The sequence below is a fragment of the Microtus ochrogaster genome, linkage group LG5, assembly GCF_000317375.1.
Source record: "Microtus ochrogaster isolate Prairie Vole_2 linkage group LG5, MicOch1.0, whole genome shotgun sequence".
Classification (NCBI taxonomy): domain Eukaryota; kingdom Metazoa; phylum Chordata; class Mammalia; order Rodentia; family Cricetidae; genus Microtus; species Microtus ochrogaster.
This window is the reverse complement of record NC_022031.1, coordinates 50,005,076-50,026,239: the sequence shown is the minus strand read 5'-3', so window position 1 is coordinate 50,026,239 and position 21,164 is coordinate 50,005,076. Positions and strand designations below refer to the sequence as shown.

Sequence of the window (21,164 nt, the reverse complement as noted above, 5' to 3'; positions counted from 1 at the left end):
CTCTCTCTGTAACACACAGCTGCCTCGCTGCATTCAGCCCCTGTGCCTGCAAAGCCAAAATACTTGCTGTCCGGCCCTTTGTGAGATGTTCAAGCCCTGGCTTGTTTTTAGTGCAAGAGTCCGAGCGTTCCCTCCAGCGTCGGCATCTCATGTGCCTGTAGGACTTCCTCACAATTCCACAGCACCCCACCTCTGCTAGAACTCCCGTGGACTACAGAATCTCTTCCCTTTGTCTGTGCTGTGGCTGCTGGAACTGTTTCTGCCAGGCTGTGGCACAGGTAGAGAAGACAGGAAGTTGAGGGTGGAAAGCTTTCTGTGACGTGTGCCCTTCTTCTGTGCAGTAGTTTGGAACCAGTTTTTGTTGTTTGTTTTTGCAACTCTGGGAATTGAGCATTATGCATGTTAGGGAAGCGCTCTACCCCTGAGCTATAGCCCAGTGACAGAGGCCATCACACGGTGGCTTCATACTGTGATAGAGTACATTGACATTCATTCTTTCTTATGAATGCTTTTTGGAGGTTTTCAGAAGATCTGTGTTCCTACACCACAATACTGCAACTCTCAAATTGTTCCCTCCAGACGCTCCTCCCCAAACCTCCCCTTGCCCTTATCTCTTCTTTGTTTATTCATTTGTGCTTTTGAAGCTGGTCCAAGTCTCTGCAGAGTGAAGTTGGGTGCTGGGCATTTGTTTCTGTGCTGTCTGTAGGTGATTTTCTTAACACCTTAACCAGACTGACAGCTCTATTGAGATTTCCTTTGAACTTCTTATTGAATCTAGAAGGATGTGATTTCACCAACTGTTTGATTTCATCATATTAAGATTTAATTAAATGCTGAAACACTGAACTGTGAGTGCAGGATAAGCTCCTTTGGCAATGGGATGACTTGCCACATCGACCTTGAGTTCTTGTAAGGATAGAGACCCAACTCGTGGAAAGCTGCCCTTGGACATTGCAGACAGGGACAGAGTATTTGTCCTGACTTCTTTCTCTTTTGTTGTCAGTGAGTTGTCCTCAGGATGTTTCTAAGAGCTAGAAGACCTTGGCAAGTCATCACTCAGCCACTGTGGACATTGGCATGGTGTTAGATATTCTCTAAGGTCCTGATGGTTAAACAAGGTCCTTTTAAATTCTTCTAAGATATTTTGTTTATATAGAAAAGTAAATTTTAATGGCTCTCTGGCTGTGATTATTCTGATTATTATTACTACTGGTGGATAAATGAAGACAGCTCCCCTGCTTATTTTATCCAAAGTCTTCTCATTTGAATTGACATCCAGTTACTTCCATGCAAAAAGAAATTGCTTCTAACAGGATTAATTCAAAGTCAAATTTTTCTTAAAATAATGCTTTTATTAAAGCTTATATTTTTTTGACAAATCCCAAACCACCTACATCTGCCATATAATTCACACACACATACACACACACACACACACACACACACACACACACACACACAAGATTTTAGTATTTTGGAGTTCATCTGTCCAAAGATACCTAGTATGAGTGAGAGATAAAAATGAAGTCCACCTGCATCAAATACACCTTGAGGACTGTATTGTTTATTATATGTTGTTCCTGCCCGAACCCAGAGTTCTTGGAGAGTAGAGTTCTGGGGAACAGTTACACACAGAATGTTCCCCCGTGAGGGCAGTCACTGGGTCCTGCTTGTCAGGGGTCCAGTCATGACAGGTGTTTAATAAGATTTTATCTAGTACTGAGTTGGCTAGCTCTCACAGGGTGCTTTTTCAGAAATCTACTGAAATAATTTTTTACTGTTAGAAATTGGACTGAGTGCCTTGGGCATATTAGGGAGCTGCTCTGCCACTAAGCTCTTCACCCCAAGTATTTTTTTCTTTATTCTATACTGGGAATTAGATTCAGGTCTTGATTGAACTGTACTACTAGCCCCCCTAAAAAGTATGTAATGACTATAGACCACTATTAGATCTTCCTTTAGTCATCTGTACACCAGGTTTTTTTTTTTTTGAACATTGAAAAATTTTTAACTATGTCTGAGGGTGTTTGCCTTCATGTGTATTTAGGCACCAGTGTGTACATGTGCTTGCAAAAGTAAGAAGAGGGTGTCAGATCTCCTGGGTGTGTTGCCCTGTGGCTCCTGAGAATTGAACCCAGATCCTCTGGGAGAACACACAGTGCTTTTAGCTGCCGAGCCATCTCTCCAGCCCTAGGACAGTAAACTCGGAATAGTGTTCCACCTCTCACCGTCTCTGTCGCTAGTCAAAGAATTTCAATAGGAGAGAGGCTGTGTGAGAGAGACCTGCTGCTAGGAGAATGAAGAAGTGTCCAGGCTTCTCCACCGAGTGGCCAGGGCATCTTCCCCACACAGCAGTGCTGCTGGCACCAGTGACTCGGGCAAACTGATGTCATCTTGCTGGTGTGAGGACTAAGATGCTTCCCAGTACTCCAGCTTCTGTGACCACAGGGGATATTTCACTGCGAACAGATCAGGTGGAATGCTATGGGTTTCTCTTCTGTAGTTATTCAAGCTCTTCTTAGGTGCTTGGTCACAAACTTTCTTGTCTATTTCCCTGCCCTGATTGTCTTTCACCCTCACCTGCAGCTTCATCATACGGCAATGCGGCTGGCTGCCGACCTGTTAAAATTCCATGCGGATCATGAGGTTTTAAAAGCATTAAAACTCACTGGAGTAGAAGGCAATCTGGAAGCGTTGGCTGAATATGCCTGTAAACTCTCTGAGCAGAAAGAACAGCTTGTTGAGGTGAGTACAGACTCGCTTTTAAAAAAAAGCTGTAGTTAGTTCTCAATACAATAGGAAAATTATGAGAAAATATTAACAGATAGGGGTTTTGGCTAGCTTATCAGAGCCTTTGGACTCTGAAAAGTGTAACATGTCTATCCTGTTTCTACAATAGTTTGCCCTCTAAATAAAACAATAAAATATGCTGGAACCGCAAAATACATTTTAGATCTTTTTTTTGTTCTCTTGGATTAGACTCGGGGTAGCGCAGTGAAATAATGTGGTTTCTGTCTGAATCTGGTGAATTTTCAGCAAGAGAGAGGCGAAGTGAGGATGCTGTGACCAGTGCTTACTGAGAGGTCTGGGATCAGGGTTGCGAGACAGTCGTGGGCAGCTCTAAATGGGGTGCAGTAGGTGCAACCGTGAGGGTGGGGCCAGCCCGAGTTAACAGGGGAGGCAGAGCCTGAAGCTCCTCTGAGAACTCCCTGACAGGCAATAGAGTTTGAACTAGACACACAGTTGGCCCAAGGTGACCCAATCAACATGGAAGGGAAGTCCTTTTATTCCCTTTCCATTGGCCAAATCCAGCTATGGACAACCCAAGGGAGCCTCCCAAGGCAGCAGGCAGGTTTGAAAAGGGAGGGAGTGGATAAGGGAAGACAGGAAAGACACTGTCCCTTCCCTGAACCTCTCCTACTCTGCCCCAACCCAACACTGTGGGGTGTTGCCACCTGCTACTTGCTGTATAATTCTGGTTCATCTTAATTGATAATCTACTTCTTCTACCCATTAAAAATGTTACCTTATATCTGCTAGTTCACAAAAGAAAGAAAAGAAAAAAGGAAGAGCGCTTACTCATACATGTATTTGTGCAATCTGTCTTCCATTGTATACAAATACAGTCTTTACATTATCATGTTCCCTGCTCAACAATCCTCACAGGTCAAGGAAGTCCCTAATCCTGGCTTTCTCTCCTTTACTTGCCTACATAGCTGCCTGGCAACCTCTAAGGGACATTCTCAACATGACTGTTTCCTTTATTTAGTACATTTGGTTCTGCTCTATATATTAACCAAATGTTTTTACTGTAGAAAAAACTAACTTTAGGAAACCTGTAACAAACCTTTTAATGAGTTGAAGAAATTTAAAACTTCCCTTTTTAAGTCTCATAATGTTCACTAATTTTCTCTAAAGGAGGTTTTCTGCTTCTTTATAACCAGTCTACTCAATCCATTGCTATCTCAAAGAAAAAAAGTGTGTGAGTCTACTTGATCCTGATGAGATCAGCCCTGAGAGAATGGTCACTTGTGATAATTGACAATTTTACAGCGGGATTCTGGAGGCAGATGCAGCAAATGCATGCACTCTGTTGGACCTTTTAAAGGTTCCCCATGGTTCTCACCACCACCTTGCTTCGGTCAGATAGGAAGCAGAACAGTACAGTGTTCCCGTTTGTGCCTGCTTTGGCCTTCAGTCAAGCACAAATTCATTCTTAGGGTTGTAAGCTTGGTTTTCTTTATCAGAAGGAAGGGTGCGGAAGGTGAACTGTAGACATGCTTTCTTGCAGATGTGTCGATTGCTGCGGCATGTGTCTGGCACGGAACCCCTTGAAATAACCTGCATACATGCTGAAGAGACATTTCTGGTGACTGGCCAACAGGTATGGAAATGGCAGGTTACTCTTTCTCTTCGTGTGCTGACTGTGTAACTGCTTCTGGGGTGGCGAGCAGGAAGGTCTGCAGGAGAGAAACAAGGACACTGGGGTTTGTTGGTAATGTACCGGAACGTGCTGCCTTTCCACCGGATCACATTCTCTGCCAAACTGGAACTTGGCTCACATAACTGAAATGCTAGATTGTATCTATTTTAAATGAAGCTGTTTGCTGTGCAGGTCCCTATCAGACTTACAAAGAAAGGTATCTGTTGTTGGTTGTTTTTACTCTTCTGGGGCCCACCTCCCAGTTCTCAAATAAATACACGAGACTTATTCTTACTAATGAATGCCCAGCCTTAGTTTGGCTTGTTTCTAGTGAGCTTTTCTAATTTAAATCATCCTGTTTCTCTTTAACTACGTTTTGACTCTGGGCTTTTTACCTTGCTTTATTCTATATATCTTTTTTTCCTTCTTACTCTGTGACTGGCTGTGTGGCTGTCCCCTGGTGTCCTCTTCTCCTTTTCTTTCTCCTCCCCCTTTTCTTGAGCCTAGTTTTCTCCTCCAATTTATTCTCTCTGCCTGGCAACCCCACTTATTCCTCTTTTCTGCTTAGCTATTGGCCATTCAGCTCTTTATTAGACCAATCGGGTGTTTTAGGCAGGCAAAGAAACACAACTTTACAGAGTTAAACAAATGCAACATAAAAGAATGCAGCTTATCTTTGCATCATTAAACAAATATTCCACAGCATAAATGAATGTAACACAATTTTTTAAGCATAATACATCTTAAAATAATATTCCACAACAGAAATCAGGATGTAACAAGCCACAAAAGTACATTTCAGTTTAATAATTCCTAAGGACATTGATTGTAATTGAACAAATCAGGGCCAACTAGATGGCTCAGTGGTTAAAGGCGCCTGTCTACTGAGGACCACACAGACAGAACCAACCCTGCGGACTGTCCTCTGACCTCCACATGCACATCACCATGTGCATGCACACATAAAATTAATAAGTAAAAAATATACAAACAAAACCAAACCAGTGTTTGCCTCAGTGTTAGTTTAAAACAAGAACCCATTGGATGCAGAATAACTATCTCAAGGTAGGCAGATGACACATCATGCTATTAGTGGTTCATAGCCAGAATCAGCCATGTCACAAGTCGGCGGTAAAGGACAGAGAGTTTAGAGATTGCACCCGTGTTTCCGGTGCCCCTTTAGATCATTTCTGCTGCTGAAACATTGACGCTGCATCCGTCCAGCAAAATCGCGAAGGAAAATCTGGATGTATTTTGTGAGGCTTGGGAATCTCAGATTAGCGACTTGGCCACGCTGCTACGAGAGATCAATGACGTGTTTGAAGGAAGACGAGGTGAGACACTGTTCACTTGTTGAAATATTTCAGCTTTTATTTATGTATTATTTTAGTGTAACTTAGTGTTTTGTTTTTAATGATAAGCCGTGGGTATAAAAATTATCATGTTACATAGCCCAGCTGGGTTATTTTTTTTTTAAAGATTTATTTATTTGTTATCTGTATAGTGTTCTGCCTGCATGTGTGTCTGCAGGTCAATAGAAGGCACCAGATTTCATTACAGATGGTTGTGAGCCACCATGTCATTGCTGGTCTACAGAGTCAATTTCAGGACAACCAGAACTACATAGAGAAACCCTGTCCCAAACAAACAAATGAACAAACCAAACCAAGAATAAATTGTCCATTGTAAACTGATCTGCAAGCCAGAAAGATGGCAGACAGGGCCGGTGAAGTGGACAATGCAGATTGCAGTGTCCTCTCTTTCCTGTTGTCCACTTTATGCTGCATGCCATTTCACAGCCCCACACCTGTGTGCTTTAGTTCATTCTTCTGTCCCGTTCACCGGGATTGTTCCGTCCCCGAGCGAGCACACAGTATGAGGTTAGCTGGAGATGATGTGATTTGGTATGTGGAGATGCTGGTCCTGATGAGAGGATTCTGACTTTGGGAGCAGCAGGTGGGTATAAGGTTCTCTGTGAGTGAGGCTGCCAGGAAATGGAAGTCAGTGCCAGTGACACCTCTGCTTTCCCTTTTCCCTTTACTTGAGGGTGAGCTCTGGCACTGTAGGTGCCTTGAATATGCAGGAGTTGACAGTCTTCATGTTTGCAAGCCAGTCATGCTGTCAATCTGAATCACATATAATCAACAGTCTGGATTATCACAACTAATGTGACATATTTGTTATTTGAAAAGCTAAATGTGAAAAATAAAACTGTATCAGTAGAAAAAGTTCTTAAGTGATGTATGTTATTTGTAGGAGAGAAGTACGACCATCTTTCGCTTCCAAAGCCCATGGTAAGTGCAGGAGCGCTGCGTGCTTCAATTTCATCTGTGCTCTCTTTGCCCATCGCTAGTCACCTCCCTCAGCAGCAGGGGCAAGTGGACAGTGAACGTCCAGTACGCAGTTACTGCTCTGGGAGCAGCCTACATGTGGCCCCTATCTTAATATTTTTGTTTGGCTTTGGGAGTTGAGAATAAAGGAATCCCAGTGGGAAGTAGCTTTCTGTTCGTATCTTTGGCTTAGTTTGCAAAGTAACGTAGGATTATTGTCTATATATGAAGACATTCGGTGCCACATTTGGTGGTGCACACCTTTAATCCCAGAATTTGGGAGGCAGAGGCAGGCGGGTCTGTGTGAAGTAGAGGACAGCCTGGTCTATACACCGAGTTCCTGGGCTACATCGGAGACATATCTCAAAATAATAATGTTTATTCGCTTTCTACATGGGCAAAAATATGCCCATGGAAAAGAAAATAAAGAGGAATAAGTTAGTTGTACAGTGGTCCTAAGATCCTTTTCAGGAATTACAATTTCTATCTTTTGGCTGATAGCCTTTTAGCATCATGTTATCCATGTAACATTTTGGTGAACTCTGCGATTCATTTCTAAATAACATGACATCTATAATTGTGAACATAATGCAAAATATTTAGAAAACAGAGACTATGGAAAAATATTGGTTATCATGAGGCCTAGTCTTTTGAAGCAATCAAGTGCCCTTATAGCCAAACTTCAGAAGCGGGGTGTGGGGACACAACAAACAGTGAAACCAGCCTGCAGAAGCAGCCTCTGCGCGAGAAGACATCATGGTGACAGATGAGAAAGCGGAAGGCATAAGACTGTAAGACTACCCCAGCTTGAAGTTAGAACCATGTCCCCAGTCATAAAGAAAGGAGAACTGTGGTGTCTAATACACACAGCAGGTCAAAACAGACAAATGTACCCGGCCATCAGATGCCCCTTGGTCAGTTCCTGCCCAGGTGATACACTGGGCACTGGTGGGAACGATGCTGAATGATGAGCCACACAGGTGAGGAGCTGAAAGATACCCTGATTGCTGTGTGTTTCTGTTGCCTAGAACTGTCTGGCCCAAACTGGATAATCAAAACATTAATTGGATGAATCACTGCATCAGTGAAAAAGACAGGATGGTCTTCAGACACATCCCTAATTAAAATTTTAGGTGGATATGCAAAGAAAACACAATTTTTGAAGTTGATTTTATATCATATTTCACTCCCAGCATGTCCCAAACATTATCAGTTTATTGCTCAACATGGAACTGTGGAAAACTTTCTAGCCTCTTTGTTGTCTTAAATCTTTAGAATCTGGAGTGTATTTTACACATATGCTACACCCCAATTCAGGCTGGCTGTGCTGTGGGTAACAGCTGCTACATTAGATAGTACATATTTAACCTTACATAAAAAGAAAATGAAGAGAGGAGAGAGTTTCTTAACTATTAAAGTAACAGAGAGATGAACACATGGCGTCAGAAGACAGTGCGGACAGTAACATGATCACTAATAAGACTTTCATGTCTGGGGATAGTAATAGCAGCGGGAATGACTGGTGTGGAGATGAGAACGGATGCCAAGCCGGATCCTCAGAGTTTCTGACAGGAGCTGCTGAGATGGTGCAGCGGTTAAGAGCGCATACTGCTCTTACGGAAGGCTTAAGTCTGGTTCTCTGTACCCATATGGGGTGCTCATAACCCCCCTAACAGTATAAGACACTCTTTTCTGGACACTCGTGTGCATATGCACACACACACACACACACACACACACACACACTCATCATGGATCAGTGCTGAAATACTTTTGTAAACTCAGCAGAAGTAGAAGGAAAATCAAATACAAAACCGCAGAATCACTTTGTGAATTTTTGGAAACTGTTTTTTTCTGTGCCTTAATTTATCATCAACACAGTCTGGAAGTATGTTTTATCTAATTTTCCTGTTTTGACCCACCTCGACTTCAGTAGATGACAATAGTTAATATCCCACTGTATTAATCAAATGAAGACATGTTGATTGTCTTAAGTGCTGTATGTTGGGGCTTCTATGAAATAGTCTAGGGTAATCAAAGACACACAGCTGGGCCTGGGAGTGCACACCTAGAATCCTAGCACTGGGAAGCCTGCGGATCAGTTCGATATCAGCCTGGGCTGTAAGATAGATTCTCAAAGCAAGACAAAACAAACAAACAAAAGACAAAAAGCAGCAACAACAAAATAGTAAACTCTAGAGTTCACACTGTTTCTCACTGAGAAAGCGCTTGCTGCCCATGATCAGGCCCCAGGCTCCATCCCCAGAGCTGAGGGAAATGGCAGAAAAGACAAGTCAGACCCTAACGGGTTGAATGAAAGGGAGGGAGATTTTATGGAACTTAGTAGGTTCCACCCCCACCCAATCTTTAGTAATATTGTTTCAAAATACAAACCATTTCCTTAGTTGAATGTAGCACAGCTAACTATTTTTAAGAAAATTTTAGCTCCTCTTTTGGAGAGCAAACTTTTGAGTCTTGTGCTATTTATATTTGGAAGTCTTCAGCTTTGTGTAACAAACTGCACTTCCCAATAGTGTCCACTAGGTGACAGGCTTGATTACATTTTTATTTGTTCATTTTTACACTTATTTTTCTGGGTGGGGTTGGGTTGGTGTGAGCATGTGCCTTGGTAGGTGTGTGCAGGCCCAAAGACAGTGCGAAGGAGTCGGTTTTCCCTTTCCACTGTGTGGGTCTTCGGGACCAGACTTAGGTTGTCAGGTCAGGTAGCAACAAGGGCTTCTGCCCACTGAACTGTGATGCTGGCCCTATGGCCACATTTTAAAGATAGTTTGAGCTGGGCGGTGGTGGTGCATACCTTTAATCCCAGCACTCAGGAGACAGAGGCAGGTGGATCTCTGGGATCTCTGTGAGTTCGAGGCCAGCCTGGTCTATCTACAAGTGCTGGTTCCAGGACAGGCTCCTAAGCTACAGAGAACCCCTGACTCAAAAAATAAATAAATGAATAAATAAGTAAGAAAATAAATAAATAAATAAATAAATAAATAAGAAAGAAAGAAAGAAAGAAAGAAAGAAAGAAAGAAAGAAAGAAAGAAAGAAAGAATGTGCTCAGGAGATACACCCAGGAAGTCTTGGTGTTCTTGCCATAAAATTATTTTAAAAAGATGGTTTGTTTACCTTTTCTGTAATTCCCATTACTAAATTGAGGGGTATTTGTATATATACTTGAAAAGTTCGGTGATGAGAGCTGGGGAGATGGCTCAGTAAATACAGTGGCTGGTGTTATACAGCACCTGAGTTCAATTTCTAGCATCTATATTACATGAGATCTGTACCTTCTTCCAGCCTCCAAAGGCACCTGACATGGACACGGTGCACATACAGTCATGTAAGCAGAACACCCATAAGCATAAAATAAGTCAAAAAATTAAAAGTTTTGATTTTTTTTCTTACGCTAGGTAGGCATATGAATATCTACTTGACTGTAATTCACATCTGGCATATATATATGTAAATACATTGCGAGTGTCTGTGCTTGCGCTCATGAGCGTGCACGCGCGCGCGCGCGTGTGTGTGTGTGTGTGTGTGTATGTGTGTGTGTAATTTGGATGTGTTTCACTGGACTGATGGCTTTCTCCAGCTGTTGGCCATTTTGTTTCTACTGACCCTCTCTGTTCTGGAACTCCTGAGATAACTAATGTGTCTCCGAGTAGGAGAAATTCTTTCTTACTGTGGGCTGTCATCTCCAAGGAACTTTTGAATAAATATTTTAAAGAAACATTGCAGTAGTTAGTGGTACGGCATAGTGTAGTTCTCTGTTCTTGACACGAACAGGTATATATCTCTGAACTAGTCTGGTGATCGAACTGTGATAGGTTTCTTCCCTCCTAGAGGAAACACATTGAGTTCCCAATAGTTACATGAAAAGAAACGTGCTCTTTCTAAAATAGGAGCCCATTGAGCACTGGTTCATGTTAAATCCTAAATTTAAAGTGAAGCGCCTTGACAACCTGGGTTCAGGATTAACAGCTTTGCTGGCAGTGAGACGAGGGTGTTGGAATTCAGAGAGTGGAAGGCATTAGATTATAGTCATAACCAGTAGGAAAGTACTTGCAGAACCTTTAGTCGTTAATTTTAATAGACATTCCACCAGAATCATTCAAGTGTTACAATATTTTTATTATAACAGAGAGGCCAGGGAGCTTTGGGGGGCATTATCAGTAGATTCTGAGAATATTTTAGGTGTTGTCTTGAGGCCCTAAAGACCTTGTGAAAAAGAGGAGAGCAACTAGCAGTACAGAAAATAGACTGCCGGACATGCTCGCCTTTTCCCCTGGTCCTGAATTCCCAACTGCTGATTTTCCCCAAGCAGAAGTCACCTAGTAGAATATTACAAGCATAGTTAACTACAGTTTAACTACCCGCTGGGTATGGTCAAGTTAGGGTCCCTCACAAGTTTGTATGTTTTCTGTTACTGCCATCCTTCCTCACAACTAAATACTAATATTTTCTAATCTTTTTATTGTCATAGAAGAACAACACAAACCTGAAATCCTTAAAGCCTGACAAACCCGATTCAGAGGTAATCTCTTTGGTTGTGTAACAAGACTGTAAGACTACATCAGTAGGACAGACCTGTGACTGAATGTGTTTGCAGGAGCAAGCCAAGATAGCAAAGCTGGGGCTGAAACTCGCTTTGCTCACCTCCGATGCTGACTGTGAGCTTGAGAAGTGGGAGGATCAAGAGAACGAGATTGTTCGACACGGCCGGAACATGTCCAGGGTGGCCTATTCTTTGTATTTATTTACTAGGTAATGCAGTGACATTTTGATTTGTCTATTTACATATTTGTGTATTCAAGTACTTTTGAGACAGGGTCTAACACTACAGCCCGGGCTGGCCTGCAACTTGCATTAATCTTCCTGTCTCAGGCTCCTGAGACCTGGGACCATAGGCATGAACCACGAATAACTAAATCTTTAAAAACGTGAGCATAGATTGGGGAGTGTGAGGGACAACTCCATGGAGGGACAGAGGCTAGCTGCAGCTCTGCGGGCTGGGACAACAGAATTCCTGTAGAGCACGAGTGTATAATGCCCTGTCACTTAGGCACATCTCCATAATAGAATGATCTCCCTGTGGTCAGAGCACAGGCTGTACTTTACTGCAGTGTCTGCATGTTTCCTCCACCATCTCCTCCATTGCCCTTAGGCCCCGCACTTTACCCACCTCATTTAGGTACCCCTTGCAAGCCCACTTGCTAGCCTTTGGCCTGGAGGAAGGAGATTTATAGTTTTCCTGGGCATGCTTCTAGCCCTTCCTCAGTTTATGGCTTGAAATCATTGTAATCATTTATACAATGTATTAATGATTATTTCTACATAACAATTCCTATTAAAAACGTGAAGGTATTCTAGTAATTTTCAATGCTTTATCAAAATTGTCAGTTCTTTATAACTTTAGATACGATTTTGTGTCATGGCTCCAGTTGGCTCTCGGCATTCAGCAGAGACCAGGAAGGACTTCCTGCACTCATGGCTGTTAGTGCAGGTGTTGCTGCAGGAGGGTGCATCCTCTGATTTGTGCTGAGACCACCACCCTCTAACGCAGTCTGCTGCAATCTGCCTTTCCTTTTTTCAGAGTTCTTCATTCTCGGTAGCTTTTAAACTCCTAAATAAAACTGGCCAACACAATTGTATGATGATTCTTTTTTTACATTTAGAACTGGGATTTTATATATGCCTCATTGAAGGGGCAGCGAGTTCTGGCCAGGGCTGAAATCTGAATTGAGGTCTGACTGACCTTGGGTCTGCTCTTTTGATTGCATTAGGAATGCATTTTGGTTGAGACACGTTATCAGAATTCATATATTTATTCATGAAAGCAAAATGAAAAGGACAAAGTGCACTATTAAACTGGCCAGTTTTAGTTTTCTTAGCATTATGAAATTAACATATATAATTTTAACTTAGGAAGTCATAATTATTTTAAGAAAAACATCACAATATTATCAGTGTGTTCACATTATCCTTGAAAAATTTGAGTTCTGCTAATATACAGAATGCTCTAAAACATAAGTGTTACATAAGCCAACATCCAAGTAATGTTACCTCTTAATAACTCCTTCTATTGTAGAGGAGAGGGGCCACTGAAGACATCACAGGACCTAGTGCACCTCCTAGAGGTATGTTTTATTTTCACAAGTACCCAGAGTGATAAGACCGTGTAGGATAAAACGAGGAAGGTGTGGGAGTAGTTGGGAAGACTTCTCTAAGACAGCCTTTGGGTAGGGGTGTTATCAAAGAGGGGAGGTTGGAAGAGTATGTGGGATGAGAACAGTTCAGAGGCAGAACAGGTACAATGGCCATGACACTAGATGCACTGAAGACTTGGGAGACCATGTAGATGAAGGGCTGAGGCACAGTGCAGGGGTGGCCAAGGCATCTCTGTAGAGCTGTGATGTTCTTTTCTTTCAAGTGTGATGCTAGTGAACCCGCTCAGAGTCGAGAAGCTGTGGCAGGATAGAATGTCTAAAAGGGTTTGGACTCAACCAACGCAGATGTTGGCTGAGGTGGGGAGCACCAAGGGAGAACATCAGGTCTAGAGAGTGGAAGTCAAGCATCAGTCTGAGTGCCAAGGCTGATGTTAGGATTGACAGAGTTTTGGAAGCACCAAGAGGCTGTAAGGTGCTTTTACAACCGTGATGTTCAGACAGACAGACAGACACAGAAGAGAAGCTGTGAGAGCTGAGAATGTGGAACAATGAGTGATGCGGAGAAGTGAATCGTTCGGTGCCAGCAAGGAAGCCTGCTGGTTCCCCTTCAGGGCTCGGGGAAAATGCAAAGGACTGTTCCCCTTGAGGCCACGATAGCCAGCAACTGCCAGGTATCAAGCTTGTGACTAGGAGGCCAAAGTTCACTCTCTCTGTCCACAATCTTTATCTAGCTTACTATCAGGACTCCTTTTCTTCCTAAATCATTCGGATATGTGCCTTATTACTGTCGGTCGCCAGGTTCATTCATTTTCATTCCTCACGGCTGTGGTAGTATTTTAAAAAGATTTATTATTATTGTTTGTGTGTATTTCATGGGCATGCACATGCAAGTGTGTGAATGCCACTGTGCAGGTGTCCTCAGAGGCCAGAAGAGGGTGTCAGATTCCCTGGAGCAGAAATTACAGGTGGTTGTGGGTTGCTCGGTGCTAGGAACTGAATTTGGGTTCTCTTGCCAGTGAGCCATCTCTGCAGCCCCTGCGGTGGGGTTTTACAGTACCCTATGTGTTTTGATTTTAATGTGTCCTGACTGTTCCTCGAACTTATCTGGCCTGGGTTTCACTCCTCTCCATAGTTTTGTTCACTTAATTGTAAAATGCAAGGTGAACAGACAAAAATCTGAAAATTACCATAAAATGTTAACCGCCTGGATTGCCTCTCAGATAGCTATGTGGGATGTGTCTGGTTTTAACCTGACCTCATTCCCCAGGACTCCTGACTCTTATACTTGAGGATTCAAAAAGTAATGTATTATTTTTGACAATTTTTTTTCTAGACAGGGTTTCTTTGTAGGTATTTTTGACAATTTTATACATGAATTTACATTTTGATCTTATTCTTCCCCTGCCCCTCCCTCAGGAACTCCTTTCCTTCTCCTCAGGCCACATCCTCCCTACTCTCACGTCTCTCCTCTCTCTTGTAATGACCCATTGTTTAATTGGGGTTGTTGGCACGTGTACAGGAAAGAGGTTATTTTACTGAATCATGGGCAAGTTACCAGTGGTTACATCCTGAAGAAAAATGACTCCGCTCCCTAACTGGAGATCTCAAGAAATGAGCCAGGGATCCCTTCAGAAAGGAATAGAAATTTGTGTGGCTGTGGGTTGCAGGTCGGTGTGGCTTTGCAGAATAACTGGATGTCTTTAGGTACAAAGGAGGCTCTATGGGGATTTTGTCTTTGGTCTGGGAAAATTTCTGATTCCAGCTAAACCCTTGTGTTTCCTGGGGTACAATGAAAAACGTTATAAGTTCTGGAGCTGATTCTTAATGTCTGGGTTAGTTTTCAACTGTGAAATAATTGAGAATATTTGTTTACCAACCATCCAGAAGACATTGATCCAAAACAGTGCTGTTTTCCCTCTCTCCCAGGTTTTTGCTGCAGAGGGATTAAAGCTTACATCAAATGTACAGACATTTTCAAAACAGGTAATACATGTCTACCTGTCCAGGGCTAGTGGTTTCACACACCCACACTGGAAGCATATTACTAACACATAAAGGTACATAAGCTATAGGCTAGGCGCAGATCCAGCGAACATTTTGTTCTGTTATGGTGTTTCTGTTACTCTGTTGTATTGTGTACATTTTTGTGGGGATGGATCTGACCCACTGGAAGACCTTGTCTAGTATGCACGAAGTCCTGGGTTCTGTCTGCAGGATCACTAAAGAGAAAGCATACCAAATATTCATGGTTTGTGGAAACTATACATTACTATCAAGCAAGCACTGTTTCATGATTTTGTTAATGACATTCTATGAGATTTGAGTTATTTCTTGTTTTTTTAAAAAAAAAAACAAACACTAAGGGAAAAAAAGAGATATGGGCTGGGGTGGTGTAACACTCAGGAGACCAAGACAGGTGGGTTTCTATGCATTTAAAGCCAGCCTGTTATACACAATGAGTATGTGTGATATACTATCTAAAAGGGGAAAAAAAATAAAAGCATAAATGATGAAGTTTTGTTGGGGTTGCAATAACTCCTTAAATTATGTTTCAGCTAAAAGATGATGATAAACTCATGCTTCTCCTGGAAATCAACAAGCTCATTCCTCTATGCCACCAGCTGCAGACAATGACGAAGACATCTCTGCAGAACAGAGTGATCCTGAAGGTAAGGCGAGGGCGGGGACTTGGGAAACACTGGAGAGAAGTTCACACGTCTCTCCGTCAGGTTAACTCCAGCCTCTGTGCTAAAGGGCACAGAAAGTCTGTTTCCTGCTCGTCTGAGAGCAGCTGCTGTGACAGGGCATCACAAGGTAGACTGCAGGCTGCAGACGAGTTCCTAGCACTGCTCCCAGCTGCCTTCACTGTCTTCATCTCTGCCTAAATGCCTTGGAGTGAGGCGCCTGCCATTTACCGGAGGAGTCTGGGGGAGTATAAAGAATTGCCAAGTAGGGGATGTTCTCTCAGTGTGTGGCGTGTTTTGAGAAGCTCATGCATAGCCTGAAGTAGAGCCGTGGCTCTTCCACCATCTTTCCTGGGTTCCATGAAACAGGCGTGAGCCCAGGCAGTCAGTGTCACCCGTGTCTGGAGCCGCATGTCACCTCTGGTACCCTAATCTATATCTTTCAAGATCTCTTAGATTTCCATGACAGAGAAACTTCACCACTGTAAAACCAAATAGATGATAGCATTTTTGCAATGCTTTGCCGCCATAGGTTGACAAGTGTATTACAAAGATAAGATCCATGATGGCTCTTGTGGTCCAGCTCCTGTCGCTCTGCTATAAGCTACAGAAGAAGGTGAGATGGTTTTTCTGTATTCAACTTCTACTAACTTAGTGCACGAGCCACTTTGCAGACTGCCGAGCAGAGCAGAGCAGAAGCTAATTGTCTTAACTCTTCCCTCCAGGTGGAAAATACCAGGTGGGTCTCAGCGGCAAATAAAGATACCATGGATGGTAAAACTTGAGCAGCCTGTAATTCGTCTCTGGAAAGTCATGCAGCACAGCCGACCTTTTTACAAAGCAAATGATCCTTTGTCTTTTCGGAAATTCCTCAGTTTTTAAAGAGAATGCAGAAACCTTTCTATTTTTCTGATCTCCGATTAGAAAGCTTACCAACAGTCATTGCTGTGGGAGGACTAAGAGTCTAATGGCAGCGCCAGTTTAAAGTAGACATTGTGTTCAGGATGTTCCTCAGCACACACCAAATATCCCCGCGCTCTTAATGCCAGCGGAATCCCAAAGATGCAAGTGTGAATGTACATCCCCTTTGGCAGCCTTAACTGCTCTATGTAAGCTGATTATCTGCAACACTAATTTCAGCAGAAAATATACAGTGGCCTGGTTGAATGCAGGCCTGTGGACTCTCCTTCCATTCTTGTTGAAGCAGGGTAAGGGTCCCTCAAGTGCCCGGTCACATCCCTGCTTAGCACTGTTGCTTCTAACAAGCATCTCACTGGGTAAGGTCATTATTACAACTGTCCTATTCCTGCTTCGAAAGGAAAACAACAGAAGTCACTCCAAAGAATCCTGGAGCAACTCCAGAAGAGGAATGGCTTTTTATTCTAGTTGCGGTATGCATAGCTGACCACACAGTCCTGGATAGTGGATGGAATCCTAAGTATTTCTTACTGGTTTAAAAATAGTTTTGAACTATCTTCAGTATTGATGACAGGTGCAGAAGACATCAAAACCAAGAGGCTGTTTAAGTTCCAGAAACCTAAGCACTGTGTTTTTATTAAAGTGGCATTAGAATGTTCATTTTTAGTTTTTTTAACTCTAGGGTTTGAACCTTCTCTTGGGCTGGGGAACCGACTCTGCTGGTAGCCTGTCTGCCTTATAAGCTGCGAGTAAAGCAAGGATAAGACTGCGCAGGTCACTCAGCTGATCTGCTGCATTTCCGAGTATCAGAACAAGGGCCGCGGGAAGGAGCATGCACATTCTGCATGTGCTGAACAGAACTCTCATCTCTTTCGCTACCACCACAGGTATTAACACAGCGTTTTCCCCAAAGCACTGGAATAATCTTGCACCCGACTGTTATGGGAAATGATTGAATGGAGCCATCTCCTATGAAATAGTCAGGATTGTTACCAACTCACACGAGTGGAAATTCTGTGACTTCTTTTTCAACTGAGAAGCTGGATGCTAACTTCACTGGATTCTCAGTGTTAACATCTTAGTTATAGAGCAGAGCCCTCAATAAGACCGTAAGGATCATCAGGTATGTGGTAACAATGTGATGGTCAACAAAATAGGGATTATTAATTAGTATTAAACATGATAATGTACACTTCAATAAAAATTATGTTCAATAACTGAATTTGTACCAACTGGTTTAATTTTGATCCATTAACTAAATTGGGGCAGGGGCATACTGATGAGTAATCAAATTAAAAGTGCCCTTGCAACCTGTACTATTTTATGTGTCTGTATTTTAAAGTACTTCTAGCATGGTCTTTAGCCTGTGAAACAAAACGTTCTTTTAACTTGCAATAAAACTACTGAAGAAAGGTACAACTTGTTAAACAGATATGGACTCTTGCGGCATGAGTCTTGAGATTCCCTCTGCACTCAAAGTGAGGATCTGCTGCTGGGTGCTTAATTTCCACCCCATTGCAATCTCTGTAGACATCAACTCATAGCATTTGTCAAGTCTGATGGTGCAATTAAGGGATAGTCATGCTGACACTTGGGTTATAAGAAGTTTGTCTTATAAACTAAAAACCTTTTTAAAAAGTTTCCCTTACACATATTTATAAAATATACCTTTACACACTGAAAATAAAATTCAAGATGCCTGGGCAGGGGAGGTTGAAGAAATAGGGTAACGTGATGTCATCAGCACAAAAGGACAGAACTTACAAATCAAGTGTTCATGTAGAAAACTATTTTATTTAAAATTCCAATCCCCTCCCAGTTACAGGGAGCTTCTTCTTTCTTCTCAATAAACTCTGCTTGCTTGTACTTAAAATTATTTTATTAAAAACGGGAAAATGACAGACACGTACTATATGTTGCAGCTCTTAACAACAAAACTTCATGATTTAAGGTCTTTTTAAATTTAGTGTAAAAGTCTAATCTAAAACCAGAACTTCATAGCTGTTTTTTTTTCTAACTTACATAATGTAAAAACCTTTAAGAACAGAACAGACTGGAAAACCTTGATTGCTACAAATTAGCTGTCAGTAAAATGTGCAGGATGAGTCACTACCATGCATTGGCAGCAGCCAGCTTAACAAGCAGCACACTTCTTCCGTCTGCTAGAAGAGCCCTTGTACATTTGCAGAGCTTTCCATGCAGAGAAGGCAGACTCCACAGTCCTGTCTCCCCAGCAACTAGAGGGCAACACCACAGCAGAAGGGGCGAGGCTGGGCCTTTTCCATTGCACAAGCAGATTTGGGAAAGGTAGACAATTAATTTTGTTTTTCCAAAGTATTAAATTGTTAAAAAAAAAAATAAGGCAAGAGGCTGGAGAGATGGCTTAGACGTCAATAGCACTGGGTGCTCTTCCAGAGGACCTGGGTTCACTTCCCAACTCCTACATGGGGTGGCTCACAACCACCTGGAACTCCAGTTCCAAGGAGGCCGATGTCTTCTTTGGCACCTACAGGTGTTGCATGAATGTAACATACATGTATACAAGGGGAAACACATAAAAAAGAAACACATTTCTTATAGACATGAAAAACTGTTGAAAATATTTCTCAAGAGCTTGTTTTTCAGTCAGGAAAATATTCCTTATTTGACATTTGTCAGAGAAACAAGTGTAACAGAGTAACAGGGGAAATGGTCAGTCGGGGAAATGCTTGCCTCCTGTTGGAGGTTGACAGAGAAAAGTCCCCCATGGTTCAGTATTCGAAACACTTGGTCCCTAGCTGTTGGCACTTTTGAATGTTAAGACTTGCCAGATGAAGCCTGTCACTGGGGGCAGACTTTGAGTGTCTAGCCTCCACCCAGTTCCCCTTCACTGTGTGCCTCCAGGGAGTGGTGGTCTGATCTCAGCCTGCACTCGCTGCCATGGACACCCAGCCCCCTGGAACTACAAGCCCAACAAAACCCTCTTAAGTTGTTTTGGTCACATGGTGTTTTAACACAGCAACAGATAGGTAACTATTCGTTGGTACTTGGAACTGAGGTTGCTGTGGAAACAATGTGACAGTTTCTTGGAAGAATTTGGAAGACTGAACTTTGGTTCCAGAAAAGTGGTTGAAGGCTGAGAGCGCTGTGAAACAAGACTTCCTGTTTGGAACCTAGGAAACTAGTGCTGCAGATAATGTAGACAGGAGAGGCCTGGCTTCAATGCTTCAGAGGAAAACAATGTCTCCATTAGCAAATTGGCTTGAGGCCATTTATGTGACCCTTCGACAAAGAATCTGGCTACTTTCTACCCAAGTCCTGAGAACAGACAAGAGGCTGAACTACAAAGTAATGGACTACTTTCTCTGGCTTTAGATATTTCTAGATAGTGTAACTCTGGCCAAGGAAAACCAGCATGTCTGGCAGAAATACAAAATGTACAGCTTGGAGAAAAAGCACAAGGAAGTCATGTTCTGGAAAAGGCTGTCATTACTAGAGATTAGTGTTATCAAGAAGTCTGCTCTAGGGCTGGAGAGATGGTCCAATGGTTAAGAGCATGGGCTGCTCTGCCAAAGGTCCTGAGTTCAATTCCTGGCAACCACATGGTGGCTTTCAACCACCTATAATGGGATATGCCCTCTTAGGCACACATCCAGAGAGCACTCATACCTAAAAAAATACATTAAAAAAAAAGGTCGGCTTTAAACTGGAACAATAGGACAGTTGGCCAAGGCAAGACTTCACCCAGATAAACCTCCAATTTGTTCCTAGAAAGCAAGGTAACAGAAGAGCTGCTGTAGACAAAGGGAATCAAAGCTGGTAGTCTAGTTTTGAGGTATTTTCCACATGGTACTAGTTTTGGAGGCATGAAAGAATGAAAGGTATCTGGAGTCTTCCTCCCTTCTTGGCTTCAGCAAGCCAAGCAACATGTGGTAGAGATGGAGTTTCTGCGAGGGGGCCATGAAGAGGCCAGTGACTGATGCTGTGGTGGGGAAACCAAGCTACGAGCCATCCGCCAAGGAGGCTGCACACAGTAGAATCACATCTGTGTTGCAGGCAGCAATGCTGAAGGGGCAGCCAACCAAAGCCTTTGAAACTAAACACTTAGTGGACACGGAGCTGCAGGATTTGGTGTGTATCACGCTGGTTTTGGTCTTGCTTTGGTTCAGTATTTCCTCACTATGCCCACCAGTCCTTTTTGGAATGGGAATGGATATTCTGTGCCCTTGTATGGTAGAAGCATGTAGCTGGTTTTTTGATTTACAAGGGGACGTAAGAGATTGCACTGAGTCTTAGAAGGGACTTTGAACTTCAGAATTGTAATGACTATGGGAACTTTTGATATTAGATTAGCTGCATTTTGTATGATATGACTGTGGACCTATAAAAATCATGGGAACATCTCTGTGAGTTCGAGACCAGCCTGGTCTACAGAGCTAGTTCCAGTACAGGCTCCAAAACCACAGAGAAACCCTGTCTCGGGGGAAAAAAAAACTCAGCCGGGCGGTGGTGGCGCACGCCTTTAATCCCAGCACTCGGGAGGCAGAGGCAGGCGGATCTCTGTGAGTTCGAGACCAGCCCGGTCTAAAGAGCTAGTTCCAGGACAGGCTCCAAAATCACAGAGAAACCCTGTCTCAGAAAACTAAAAAAAAAAAAA

At 42.7% G+C, this 21,164-nt stretch overlaps 1 protein-coding gene across 1 annotated transcript in view; it reads left to right on the top strand.

Annotated features, from left to right (window-relative positions):
• Window positions 1–17,756, top strand: part of Ctnnal1 (catenin alpha like 1) — a 48,544-nt gene extending 30,788 nt beyond the window's left edge. The window contains exons 9-19 of the mRNA XM_005362204.3: window positions 2,587–2,745; window positions 4,292–4,384; window positions 5,607–5,757; window positions 6,680–6,717; window positions 11,243–11,293; window positions 11,369–11,523; window positions 12,848–12,896; window positions 14,853–14,909; window positions 15,482–15,595; window positions 16,143–16,226; window positions 16,336–17,756. Coding sequence (XP_005362261.1) covers window positions 2,587–2,745; window positions 4,292–4,384; window positions 5,607–5,757; window positions 6,680–6,717; window positions 11,243–11,293; window positions 11,369–11,523; window positions 12,848–12,896; window positions 14,853–14,909; window positions 15,482–15,595; window positions 16,143–16,226; window positions 16,336–16,395 — 1,011 coding nt within the window. The 3' untranslated portion in view covers window positions 16,396–17,756. The remainder of the gene's footprint in view (window positions 1–2,586; window positions 2,746–4,291; window positions 4,385–5,606; window positions 5,758–6,679; window positions 6,718–11,242; window positions 11,294–11,368; window positions 11,524–12,847; window positions 12,897–14,852; window positions 14,910–15,481; window positions 15,596–16,142; window positions 16,227–16,335) is intronic.
• The last annotated feature ends 3,408 nt before the right edge of the window (window positions 17,757–21,164 follow it).